The 14,500-nt window shown below is 40.2% G+C and overlaps 1 protein-coding gene across 15 annotated transcripts in view; it reads right to left on the reverse strand.

Annotated features, from left to right (window-relative positions):
* ARVCF (ARVCF delta catenin family member) overlaps positions 1-14,500 on the reverse strand; it is a 290,550-nt gene that overhangs the window by 79,455 nt on the left and 196,595 nt on the right. For all 15 annotated transcript variants that reach the window (XM_056338360.1, XM_056338421.1, XM_056338418.1 and 12 more), the window contains one exon: positions 7,550-8,157. In XM_056338360.1, the coding sequence (XP_056194335.1) occupies positions 7,550-8,157 (608 nt within the window). The remainder of the gene's footprint in view (positions 1-7,549; positions 8,158-14,500) is intronic.

Raw genomic sequence — 14,500 nt, forward strand, 5'->3', positions numbered from 1 at the left:
TTAACCTGGAGGTTAGACACTCTTAAGATCATTTACACCATGAGAATGAATGCCATTCATCTCCTTGTGCCATAACCCACTGTGTGTAACTGAGGTAAGGTCAGTCACAACTGGCTAACACACCTATTTAGATATTACTGCGCTAGTTCACAGAAAAGGCAAAGTTACAATCAACAGCTAAAAATTCTAACGCAGTACATTCTCACATTACAAATGTCCATATTCTTTAAAAAAAAAAAAAAATCACAAATTTGACAAATACTTCTTTTTCTTTAACAACCACCACTGCAACTATAACCCCTATCCTCCAGAAAAAAAGCTAAACCACCCAAAATACCACACCACCATCTCCAACTAGCTGCATTTTGTAAGGAAAAGCACTTGAAACTTCAGAATTTGTTTAGAGATTCACTGATCTACTTCATCCCTTATTCAAAGTGACAACTTTCATCCTCTAGAACATGCATAGCTCGTGGGGGGGAGCTTCAGTGCATATGCGGTGCACCCACCTGGGAGGTAACACTGAAGTCCTTAGGAGAACTACAAATGGAAATCCAAAGCTTGCACACAGTGATCCGCTGGTCACAAATTTTTCTGTTTTATATGCAAATAAGCCCACAGGGCAATAAAGTGACTTGCACCTAACAGTTACGAACTCCCACAAACACTGTCCACTTCACAATCTATCCTCTCTCAGGCTTTGCCCTGAAGGCTCACACCAACTCGCTAACTTGGTTGAGAAGGATGAAGAGCTGTGACACACTCGGGAGCTGAATCAAAATTCCAATTAATCCCATTGTTTTAAACCTCAAGTCCAGAAGGTTCTTCCTTTTCATCCTCCCTTCCCTCTAATACTACTCTTAACAGATGTTAACATAAACTGACTTCTTTTAAATGTATATTTTTAAACAGCAGCAGGTTTTTGCCTTACTGTTTTCTCCTGTTCCGATTAGCTACTATCTCAGTAGAGCAAGAAGCTTAAATTGCTAAGAAATGGTTCTTGAAAACTTTCAAGCACTGACTGACATTACTGAACAATTTCTGATGTCACGCTGAAGTACAGACCATTAGAACTCAGAAAGAAAACGGAGTTGCTGTTACCCTAAAGGGACTACTAATTAAACTAGACTCTGGAGAGAAGAGCAACCGGAGGTGGAGACTGAACTTAGTCTCGTACAATTAACGCTTTTAACATTAAAAGTGCCTCTACTGACTTTAAGTTGCTTTAATTGCTGTTCTAAACCATAAACTGAATGAAAGGATAAAAATGGGCCAGTATCCAAAACTCAGAATGAGTCTGAAGAAATTCTTTTATCGATGCAGTTATTTGTGCATGTATAATTCATTACTTCCTTTACACAGTAATTTACAGTGTCTGGACAGCCGTTGGACTTTCTGTTACAGAACAAAGCTGTTTCCATCATTCCAAGAAGAAAGTAACAACACTGAAAAGGTTTACTTTTGTGCATATACACAGGGCAGAAGTAATAACAGACCTCCTCGACTATTCCTCAGACAAAATTCTGGTTTTACATATGTAAATTTGGGACAACCAGCATTAAAACTGTAATAAAAACTCATTTCTCAAACTCATCTTCCTCATGTTAAATTCTTATTGACTGCATAAAAGAAAAATGGCAGAAGATTAATTTTAATAATTACCCTCTGCACAGCTGTTGCTTGCTTGACTTGGTAACTCACAGTTCAGCACGCCTGGGTCCTACGAGCTGCCCACAAGATAACTGTACGCCACCTCAATTACACCTGCACGATTCAGTTTCTCCTTCTCATCTATGCAAATACACAAAGATAATTGTTGTCTCGGGATGCTGTTTGTTTGCATTATTTCCACGAAACCACACAGATGGGCCCACCTTCCTCATGCTGTATTCCTCTCCCCTGTGCCACAGAAAGCTCCTTGATTTCATTACATTTGCCCAAAATAAAACTTCAGACTTAAGACTTTAAACTGCAACACAGAGCACCACTTAACTCTTGTACCAACAACACTATTTTTTTAATTATCAATCACTATTCATTTAATACAAGTATGAATACCTGATTTTCTTTAATCAGTCATTAAAGAAAAAAGTTTGCATCCCAATTTGCTACTTATTCTTACAAAATTTTTTTTTTTTTTTAAAGAGCTTTTTCTTCATTGTTCAGACACAAAGCTACTGATGCACCAAAGACAGCCAACAGGCTTTGATGATCCCTCTGATGAAATCCCATCCCCACAGCAGAAGCAAAGCATCCTCAAAGTAACAGACCCTGAATTGTAAGTGACTTAACAACTGTTGGCATTTTCATACAGTCCCATTCTCACATGAACCACTCACAACTTTGTTCCTGCTAATCTCAACCTGATTCTGCTGGACTGTCTCCTGAGTGAAAAAATATGACTGTACCTCTAACATCACCATTTTAGTACACAAAACCTTAGTGAAAAAATATGACTGCATGTGTAACATGACTATTTTAGTACACAAAGAGAGCCACTTTGAAACAAGACAGTGTCTCTCAAGTATCTGTTGACAAAGGATGAACACAAGAAAACCTATTGCTGAAATAAGCCTATGCAGGCCAGATCTAACACTCCTCTGCAGGATGAAACAGTGTCAAGTACCACTGGTTAATGCACCAGGAAGAAAACCTGATGACTGTACCTGGCAGCAAAGACAACATCTGGACACTCGACCCTTCAAGATCCTGAATAATCCACAAACTCTGAGATCCTGGTCTGAACTTGAGCTGAACAAGAAAACTCAGCAAAGGCAAGTATCACACCAATTCAGATTCACATGACTAAACACAGTGATCAAGTTGGGAGAAAGAAAAGAAAAAAAAATCAGAAAAAAACTCCCACCCAAGCAACCCATGCTGTAATTAAAGGAAAAGAACCCTGAAATATTTTACAAGAGAAGCTCTAAGTATCAGCTCTGCCATTGCTTAACAGCATTGAAGGGAAACAGTATACCAAACAGCTCACCTGCAAAGGAGCAAAATAACTCATCAGAAGCATCACGCAGAACTACCACACGCCTCCGACCAGGGCAGATGGAGATGCCCACCCTCTGTGCCAGTGAGGATGGTCTGGCCCAGCTCAGGTCCCACCTCCCCTCCTTTAGCAGGGGCTTGGGGGCCAGGGAAGTGCAGGCTGGGCAAAGAGTGAAGTAAAAAGCAAGTACCTACCAGGAAGCTAAACACACCTAGTTTCTGAAGACAAATTAGTAAAGCCAGCAACACAAAGAGAATAAAAATATCATCTTTCTGAGTGGGACTGGTGGGGGTCAAATGCAAATTTTCACTTTCACCCCACCAGAGCAGCTATGTTGGAAAGCAAAGCCACTTGACACAGAAGGACTAATGAGAGCTTCAGCAGATAGAGTCCCCTGTGCTCAGGAGGCCAAGAGCTCTTCCCTCTTGGGACTGAGGAGATCTGGTGGTATGCCAGAGTTGCTGAATAGAAGCATCTTGCCTTCCATCTGTTCGTAGCAAGGCAGCTCAGTTTTTAGGATGCCGTGGGTCTTGCTAATCACCTGTCTCAGGGAGTTGATCTAAACACATTCTAGCATAGATTAAAAACTGGGAAAGAGCTTGTGGATTTATCATTTTCCCTGTGGCTCAACACAGGTGTATTTGAGTATACAGGTGAAGGATTCACACACTTAATCCTCAACGATGTATACAACTGCTACATTCGTAACAGTTTGAAGCTGCTGTCTGCTTCGGATAAAAGACCAGAAAGGCTTGGGATTTCAGTAGGAAACTGCATGCCAAACACTGAAGACTAAATCTGACGACTATGCGGAACGTGGTCCGACTTTTGCCAGCTTCTCTTCCCTGACCGGAACACACAGAGGAAGATTCAGAACTGGACTGACTCATCGGGACTACACTTACAGTTGGTCATTAAACCAAAGTGACCAGTCTACAGCAACAGACACAGCTATCTCCCCAGCCTTAGAGGCGCCTGCATGGGTGCTGCTGCAAGACCACGCTTGAAATAGGTCCTTAGGCCAGAAGCGCTGACTGAAAGCTTATCTACAAATATAAACCTTCATAGTCTAGACTGAAAAAAGACACCAAAAGTAGAATGTGACTAGCAGGTATGCGATACCAATATTCTCACACTGCCTATACGTAATAGAAGCAAGAGAGATACCCAGCGTTACAGTTATTTAATCTAAAATCTGGCTCACTTCCTGGTAATGATAGTTTGGACCATGAAGTGACCACCAAATACAGTCTTAGTCTCTTAGATGAGGCTTCTGCCACAGAAAATTTAAAAGCAGAAAGCTGTTTTGTTGTTGATTTAGTCAACATTAAAAATTCTTATCTTGTCTAGTCTGGAATAGTAACACGGGCAATAACTGCTCCAGAGTTTTTAGGGAAAAAAGTCCCACAAATGTTAGTACAAGTGCAAACTGCAGTGATCCACTCTGGAAAGAAATTACCACAGAGGCAAGAAATGAGAAGCTGAAAAGAAGATAATTAAAAAAATATATAAAAAAATCAATTATGACTTGCCATTTTTTCCTGCTCATTTGTGTTAACATCAATTTAACAATTAAAAAAATATTCAAATAATAGTAGGGATGCTTTTTGTGAATGACAGATACTCAGTACTTGCTGCTTTTCTTTCGAAAAGGACTGTATATAAAACGCCTAGCAACATGGCAAGACTACATATTTTTAAAGACTATAGTAAAGAACCTCCTAATTTAATAAAGGCAACCTACCAAATGAAGAAAAAAGGGGCATAAAACCAATTAAAGATGTGTAAGTATCTTCCCAAGTGAATTTGAGTAAAATTAGATCAGTATTATATACCCTAAATGCCTTTCTCTCCCCCTAATTTATTATGCAATCTGACTTAAACCAAACCAGAGCACACGCTGAGGAAAAGAACATTAAGCACCAGGTATCTTCTTGCAAAAAATAATCTCTCTTACATCAGAGACTCTGTATGAAAGAAAACAAGAAACAATCCCAACCACAAGCACTGAAGAGCCAACAGAGGGAATATTTGCCTTTGTACACTTGTCTGGATTCGTAATGTTTGAGGAGGCACATTTTCCCCCAGTTTAAACTGAAATATAAGTAGCTTAAAATTAGACTGGTGATGACAAAAGGAAAGCACAATAGCTATTTATCTCTGTGATCAAATGGAGCAGTGAAGGGATGGAAAGAACAATCTGTACTTGCAATCCCCTTGCCTACGATCTCCTCCAGACACAGCTGGGTTGCCTCCTTCTCACACAGGGGGTGAGACTCACTAGGAGAGATGCAGATGAGAAACCTCCATTTAGTCCCCTCAGACAGAACAGCATCAAGAAGAGGAAGTGACAGGAAGGATCCTTATTTTATCTTTAGACTGTTACCAAATGAGGACAGCACTTACTGGAAAGAAAATGAGAGAATAATTTCAGTTTCCACAGCAAGTCAGCCAACAGAAGATTTCTGTTTGTGACACAACGAAGATATCCAAGCTGAAAGTCGGTGGGATGCAGAAAAGCTTCTAACAGTGTTAAAGTGACACCAATTTATCACATTCATCTAATCATTTTCAAAAGCAAAAACTTACTTTAAAAATCTTAGAGAGAAATACCAGGTAGTAATTACCCTCATCTAGTACAAAGCACTATTTGTAGTCTTTATTTTCTTGCAGATCAGTAGCATATCAGAAAGGCAGGTTTATTGAATTGTTCAAGTTTTTCTTTGAAACGTCAAAAAGTAAGTACTTATGAAGGGCCCTCACAATCTTCTCATGTTCTCACCAGCTAAAGTTTGCTACCACAGTCAGGCTAATTACTTGTCAAAGCCTCTTGATCATATTAAATACAGAAAAAAAACCTCACAACAAAAGAAATGTAAAACAAAAATTGTGAATTGATCCTATCCAAACTGCAAGGAACAATAAATCAAAGGGATGCTTAAAAATTTTTTTTAGAAAATGCAAATAGGTATGTTCTAAGAATACATTTAATTGTTCATTGTGCACACAGTTTGAAAAATGTTAATAAAAATTTAAAAGCATTGCTGCCTGGCTGTTTTTAACAAGAACTGTAAACTTGCTTGGTTCAAGCTTGGTGGATTGATCACTATTTTGGCACCCACCAGCTGCGTGTATTCCTTTCAACCCTATGAAATGTTCATGTGGTCCACCAGGTGGTAAACTTGCAAAATCAAAGAGGTCACTGGGACCTAAAGGGGGTTCTGGGAAATATGCCTTGATACCTTTTCTCTTTCTTTTCTTTTTCATTTTTTTATTTTAATATAAATGACAGTTTGCAGGTGCTTGATTCCATTTAGCTTTCAAATGAACTTCCAGAAATGTGAAGGAAGATAGAGCTACGCAAGTATGAATGAAACCATGAATGACACAACATCTCCGAGTAGGAGTGCTCCAAGACAAGAGCGTGAAAAGGCCTACCCAAATCCCACCACCAACTACTGCTGATGAAGTGATACCTTTGGTCGCAAGTATTAAGTCTAAAGGCATCTACACACACAGAGGCAGGTGGGTTCCAAACTCCCTTTACAGCTCTGTAAGCTGCTCTAAATTAGAAGGAAAATCATGAGAACTAAATCCGTAACAAACATGAATTCATGAGGATATGACTTCATGCAGGTACATGTAGAAGCCTGTACGGTGCTCAGAAAACAAAGTATACAAGTTTTTCAGGTTCAGTCAGAGGACTTTCAGCTGAGTAACAAGACTCTTTTCCCAAGCTTTTCCCCCCCCCCAAATGCGAGAGCTGATAGCTGTGAGCCCAGCATAAACAACTAATATCAGAAAACATAACATAAACCAGAACATCCCTTAGAAAGAGGACTGACCCAGAAGTAATTTGTGACTGGTCACGTCAGTTACATTAAGTGCTACAGAGATGCTCTTATCTCCCCTTTATACAGGCACAGGACAAAGTACTGTCTGGTTTTACAGAAGGTTGAGGTACTTCAGTGAGGTTCAGCACAACCTGCGCTGAGGGTGTGTGGTTAGCACAGGAGCAGGAGCTGAGGCTGTCAAAACACCTCACAAGACAGCTTTTATATAGCAAGGCATCCCTTCACCACCAGCTATCAGCTCGCCTGCAACCCCAACCAGCTGTTCAAGGTTTGTTTGGCAGATGTGTGCATAACCAGACCTGTCAGAAGTCTCACAAATTACAAATTCCTCTTTTCACCTTGCTAGTGTGGGGAGGCTCTGGGACAACACAATGCAGTCACAACTTTTTTTTTTTTTTTTCCCCAGGAAGAGGAAAAAAGTCACTTAGCCCTCTTCTACAAGATAATCTCTTTCTTTCTGAATTCAACCTAAACCAAGCAGCCCAAAAACATAGTGAAAAGGGTTCCTGAGCACTGCCCTTAGTCCCCTCTTCATTTCATGTGTGTTTTGCAGTCATTTACAGGCCAATGAAATGATGGGTTCTACCTGTTTTTAAAGTAATTCCAAAACTTACCAGACCATTAGAAGTTCAAACGTACACATTCAAATAAACAAAAGAGCTGCAAGTTAGCGCTGTAAAAGACAAATGGCTTTTACCTTCCTTTGTGAGGTCTTCCTCTCTCTGGCACACCTGCCGATGTCCTCCGGTTCACAGTGGAGTAATCAGGATCCAGTTCATATCCTTCATCATCTACTCCAAGGCTGCGGTTATCATCTTCCAGTCCATAGGGCTCTGGCTGGAAGCGTTCTGGCTGGGAGCGGTTCAGGTCAACGTTGCTGCCCACTGGCACCTGAGGCTGGGCAACAGGACCGTAGTTATCCCTTCTGCTTGGCAAAGTGAAGCTACCATCATCTGGCCTGTAACTGTTTCCTGGTACGTAGGCATAGCGGGGACGGTAGTTGACACCACGAGACAAGCTGCCGTAGTTATCAGACAGATCTCCATAACCATCATGACTGATATAAGGGCGATACTGGCCCTCGTGGCTTTCAGGGTAAGAATCGTTGTAGCTGTTGTAAGATCTGGTTAACGTGGATGATGCCTGTGGTGTGATGTACCGCTCCCCATTCTTCATGTACCTTCTGTCTATGGAATCTGTGTAGCTGCCCATGGGAGACGAGCCATCCATGGATGGCAGGCCATCTGGCCCAAGCGGCACCTGACGCACCGTTCTGGTGGTGACTGTTTTAACCATTTTGGTAACCTGTGAAGAAGTAGTGAACAAATATGTTAGCTTTCTCCTTTCTGCACAATGGGATGAGACATCAGGGAGCTAGAACAGCAACGTTTGGAGAGCATCACAAAGCACACTACAGAGACATGCCTGTTGAACGGAAGCACCAGTATACTCCTGAGCTCACCTACTGAGTTTAGGATTGAATAGTGGGGATACATTTCTACAAAAGGCTGAAAAGACAGGTTATAGAGGCAGAGTTAAGCGCATTCTGGGGCTTCTGCTACCAAGTCAAAACCACTGTAGCTATGTAACAGTGTGTGGAAGCAGTCCAAAGTCATCACAGTTCAAATTTGCCCAAAATGCTTTCAGGAGGCATCTTTCCAAAGGCAGATTTTATGATGTTGAGGAACCACAGCCTGTCCTCCCACAATTAGCGTAAATACCACATCACATTGCCTAGTTCGACAGAAATATGCTCCTGCCTGATCTGGGTCAAATTTGTACTGCTGTGTAACTTGATGGAGCTCAAATTTGGCAGTAGTATTTAGGAAACCAGGATCTCAAATGGAAAAGTTTTGGACTTCAAGCTTTTAGACAGCACAGCTACTTTCTCTTTTAAGATACACTTAGACCCAACCATCACCACACAAGCCCAATAGGTACTGTTGTCATTCCGTTATTTTGGTGACTAACAAATTTGCAATAATGAACACTAACACCACACAGCTTTTGCAACTACACTAAACATACTGGGCTAGACAAGCTTGTTTAAAACCTTAAAAAAAAATCGCTGTACACAAATACATCTTTATCTTTTCTTCCTATAAATCACATTTAATTTCAACACAGACAGAATTAGACTATTTCACATAACTGACAAAAAATGGAAATGGTTAAAGGTCCAGAGGGCACTTGTGTTCAGGGTTTCTTGCTAACAGGTACAAACAAAGACTCCTCAAGAGTTTCCAAGAGCATTCTGCCTTCATGGGAAAGGTCTGGTAATCTGCATAAGACAGTGTCAGACAAAAGCCACTACTATTTACAGACTAGCAAAGGACCTTCTGTTTTGGTTGCTATCTGGGGTCCATCAACTTCTGTACCATCTTCCAGAGTGACCAGCAAAAGCTCTTTCGGGCAGAACACTAAGTTCAACAGATGCCAATCTATCCTTGGTTACCCTTGCCCTAATCAAGTTACTTAACTTATAAAAAGCTACCCTAACCCTAGTAAATACAGACTTTCAGACCTTAGTAAAAAAAATAAATGACAAAGCAGCAACAAATGGCACACGCACAAAGATGAGAGAGAATCAGAGAGTATTACACAACCCAAAGTAAAATTGTCAAGAGATATTAAAGTAATACAGAGGTTGTAGATGTAGATGTCAGTAGATGACACTTTTCTTCATGTAAGCTGCAGAATGAAACGTGTACATCACGAGAAACAGTAACAGTAACATGTACTCCTGGACTGCTCAGTAGCTAGCTCTGAAGTCCAAATAGATATTTTGACCTATAGCCTCTGATTTAAACATTTAGATTGGCACCAGATTAGCCAAGCTGCTGCTAAAACAAAATAATTAAGTACATCTCTTGAAGCGGCTCCAAACATGTCCTTTAGCCAGATGTTTTCACACAGAAACCCCAAAGAGAAAAAATTCACCCAAACAGCATTTCTTTTCCTAGAGACATCTGTGAGCGAATGATACTTCAGCTTAATGAAGTAATGAAATCCTGCAAGACAAAGCAGCACAAATGGCTCTCCACCAACAGCATAATTGAACAGCATCACAGTGCTGAATAAAGCAGAGGCAGGTACCAACATGACTGTAGTAACTAGCTTGTGCCCGAGCTAAAAGACCTTCCCTCTTCAACACAAAGGGATTTCCTTAGCAAGTAAACATCAGGAAAGATGCTAGCTTCCACACCTGCAAATCTTCTCCCCCCACCCTCCCTTTTTTAAAAGCACACACGTTTTATTAACTACAAGAAAGGAAACTACAAACTAAGCATTTATTTCATGCTATAGAACCCAACAGCAGTTTCTGCTTATCGCCTGCACACAATACTTCTACTTTTCACTCAGTTATCAGCATGACTACTGTCACAGCATTTATAAAACTGCACGGCATTTAGAGAAGAAAGAGCTGGCGTAGCTTACAGTAGCTCTTTGTAAAGTGGATATACACAGGCAACACAGCTCTGTATTCTACCGAAGTCTGAAACAATAGTTTTATTCAAAGTAGTATGTTCACAAGTGATCTTCTAAGAGTAAAAAAAGCAACATTTCTCAGGCCTGAAATACGCAAGTTGTGCAAAACAATGACAAAACCGGATGCAAAGCACCAGGCCACTGTGTTCCTGGATTTGGGAGCCAGTAAGAGGATGGACAGGTAGTAAGGTAGTGTTTCAAGAGTGCGATGGATCAGAAATTGATACTTATGACCAGGAAGGAACACACAGGCAGCTTACTAGCTGCCAAGGAGAGCACTCTTAGAACCTCTCAAAGCCCTTTCTTTCAGCACTATTCAGGAGCCAAATATTCTAAAACTAACCCTGAATTTTGCTTTTCAAGGCATATGGTGCCATGCATGCATAGATTATTATGCAAAATTTTTCATTATGTTTTCAAGATCTTTGCAAGATAGCTAATATACCACCTCTGGCTGAGGTAATATCACGAAAGAAGGAACAGGCTTTGACCTGCAGAATCTCTGGACACAGGCTTTGCAGAAGAGAACTGCTGCTCTACATCTTTACCCACCATTCCCACTGCCAATTCTGGACCCTTGCTAGTTTTTGACTGTTGTGTTTCCTTGCTTGTTTTTTTTTGTGAGGGTTTTTTTTTTTTTTTGAGAGTCATTGCTATTATCAAACAGGACGAGGTAACACAACACAGGAATATCACAGCAACAACAACTGCCTACCACTATTCGGTACATGTACACAAAGAAGACAGTTCATAATTTTAGTATACTTTGAAAATAAATTCCTAGACAATTTGTGACCTAACAGTTACACTTAATGATTTTTTCACCATGCACTAGTACTCTACAGAGTATTTACTGAGAATTTCTTTTTGTATGATCAACACAGAATGCAGGAGATTAATTTGCAATTTTTCCCCCATTTGCCTTACTTTCTTGTCTTTGAGACTAGCACAGACAAGTTTTCAATGGCTGTGGCTAGTTAAAAAGACACACTTAGCATCAGCCAGCACATGTAAGAACAAGTTTATGACATTAGCACAGCTTCATCTCTATTATTTTCTGAATGCTGCGCCTATTAACAACTGGAAAGAGTCAGGACAAAACCCCCTTGTCAGACAGATAAAAAGGAACATTTCCCTCAAGCATTAAAGCACACATTTCTCATAGCAGAAAAGCATTCAATAATGCTCAAGGTGTTACGGTGAGGCAAACCAAGTTGTGTCATGTTTTGAGAGAGAGGGAGCATTTGCACTCACGCCTCATTTGTCAGGGGTAGGCACTGAGGAAGATTTATCATCATGTGATGAACAGACTTCGTGGCCTACAGAACAATAAAGGGAAGCTTTTTGGAAGCAATTAAGCCAGCACACAGAGGAAGGTCCATTTATTAGGCTTCCAAGAAAGAAAGTAAGAAAAAGCAACACCAAAGCAACCACCATCACCCCTCCCAACCCCCACCCCCCATAATCATTTCTGGAAATCCACCTCAAGGGAATGTTTCACTTGTATTTCTTAAAAGAACACAGGCAGTCTTGAGCAGCTGACAGCCCAGTAACTTTCCCTCCCATAATTTTTGTGGTTTCCCTAATACTGGCACATTAGCCAAAGAGAACAAAGCTGTTCCAAATGGGAGTCCCAGCAGACTGTCTTATCAGAGAGATACCTCATCCTCCAGATGCACCCGATCTCGAGAAAGATTTATTAGCATGAACCCTTCACTACAGATATGCTCTAATGAAAAATTTAGAGATGCAAGTTACTTTGAGAAAGTGTAATTTGACTTTGTCTATTTAATTTCCATCTCTAAAGAAAACCTGTTTAAAGAGGGGGTTTTAGCCCAATTACCAATCCAATGTGCTCAACTGTTTCAATGCTACAATCTCAGAGTACCAGACAAAGGCATCAGACTGCTTCCCTATGAAGAGGTTGCTGGAGCATGCTTAAAATATATTTGCCATTCTTTACTCCCTGTAAACTATACTAAGGTTTCAACCACAGAAAAAAACCCCCAAGGTTTCAACATACCAAGTTATTCAGGCCTTTTGCAACCAAAATCCTATGCGAATGCCAGTTAGTACTTTCCTTGCTGCTCCCCCCACCCCAGAATATAAGCACATTTTAGGTTTACAGACCTTAACCTTTGTTCTCTCCCCAGATAGCAAATATTTTGTTAAAAAATACCCCTACAGGCCCCAATACAGATAACATTTTCACTAGCTCTATTTCTGGAAGTAATTTTGCCAACAGAATACAAAGGAAATATTCACACGTTTCAAGTAGCTTCTGTATTTTTCTGTCCCTCATCCTTCTATTTGTCTTGAAGGATGGGATAACAAACATGAAAACACCCAGAGTTTGGACTTACTGGATGCATGTGCAGATGGTACAAGTAGATCCCTCAAAGTGCACAGTACCCAGACACCAGAGGAGGAAAGACAGAACTAACATTTCAGTTGAAGTTGACTATTATGGTCAAATGCAGTCATCTTCACTAGTACCTATAATTTCTTCCATTTTTTTATTAAGGTTGGGTTTGTTTTGCCTGACCGGTCTAAAAATTTTGTTGAAACTACGTCATGAAACAAAAAACAGGTGAGAAGTAACACACAAGGATAAAAGCATTCTGACATTTCTGAGAGCTAATTTTTGAACTACAGACTATAAAAATTAATCAGCCCAAGCAGGCTGAAGCTATTACCTTTCTAATAAATACTGTTTAAGAACTTGCCCCGTAGGTTTTCGAAACAGCAGCTCAAATTTCTCCCCTTCAATTTTAAGCTTAACATTTCACATTTTGAAAGGGCTCTCAACTTCAGCTGAAATCCATTCCTGCTCTATTACCTAACTCCCTTGAACTTTCTGCAGTTTTGAAGAACGGCATCTCGGGGTACCTGGCATTGCCACAGCCGAAGAATTTCAGTCACAAGCACTTTCACATCACTGGTGCTAAGAACTGGGAGCAGCAGTTAAACACAGTTGGGAAAGATCTGGCCTTGCTGAGTATTAAAAAGCACAAGGCAAATGGATGGACTACATATTAAACAATTTTGTATGCAGATTGATTTCACAGTTTGTGATCATAAAACATCATTTCCAATGAATGAAAGTGACCCAAAACTCTCCAGTCTTTTAGCATTTCAAAGACAAAAAAAAAAAGGTGCCTGAAGAAAGAAAAAAAGCAAACATGAACACAAGCACACACACATCTAATTTGCTTTACTGAGTTCTTGAGCCACTCACAAACAGGCTCCCTGTAACACATGGCAGTGTTCCAGCCGACAGGCAAGAAGTGGTAGTCTCTCCCCAAGGTGACTTTCACTATTTTAACACGATAGGTATTTGGCTTCCAGAGAGATTATAAAGTTGAAATGAAGTATTATCTGGTACATCTTTTGTGCAGTGAATGTTATGTAGGGACTTAGTATAGCACTAAGAGAATAACAGTTTGGAGAAAATTACTCAGAGATATCTCATTTTGAAAACGCAGATGTTCTCTATTTAAAATATGTCAAATATTAAATTCTATTATGTCTTCTTCCCGCTTCACTGCTACAGGCATCTTCAAAGATGTGGGAAAAAGCATAGCAAAACTGTCAATCTTTCTAGATTAAGGTTGTTTACTTAATGCACTATTGAAGAGAATAACCTCTATAAATTATGGTTTTGAAACAATGGGGGAAGGGGGAATAAAGGAACAGCAGCATACACATTTACAACTTTGGCTATGCTTCATTTCAAGGGGAGGAATTTCAGAGGCACTGCTCTCCAGCAAGCTAAAGATTCACACAATTTAGCAAAAATAAATGTCAATCTTCTTTCGAAGAATCAAAAAAAGCATACTAAATGGCATTAGGCTGCCTAAACCCCACATAAGCTATCCAGCAAAGAATGCATATATTTGGAAAACATCTCTGGTCTCTCTAGCTCTTAAAAAAACATGACCTGTGTTATTTACTCTGTCAGGAGAAGTACCTTGTGCTGCCACTTTCTTTGCAAGGCAAATATACTGGAGACTGTGACTGGCATTTTCTAGTACAGCCTTCTAGTTACAGAGGTAACAAAAATAGATTCTAAACCCTTCCTCAAAGAAGCTTAGAGGAAGCACAGCAATGTAGAACATAAAAAACTTTATTTCTATGTTTTCCTAACTACCTTGACTTA

Source organism: Falco biarmicus, chromosome 1 (assembly GCF_023638135.1).
Source record: "Falco biarmicus isolate bFalBia1 chromosome 1, bFalBia1.pri, whole genome shotgun sequence".
Taxonomy (NCBI): Eukaryota; Metazoa; Chordata; class Aves; order Falconiformes; family Falconidae; genus Falco; species Falco biarmicus.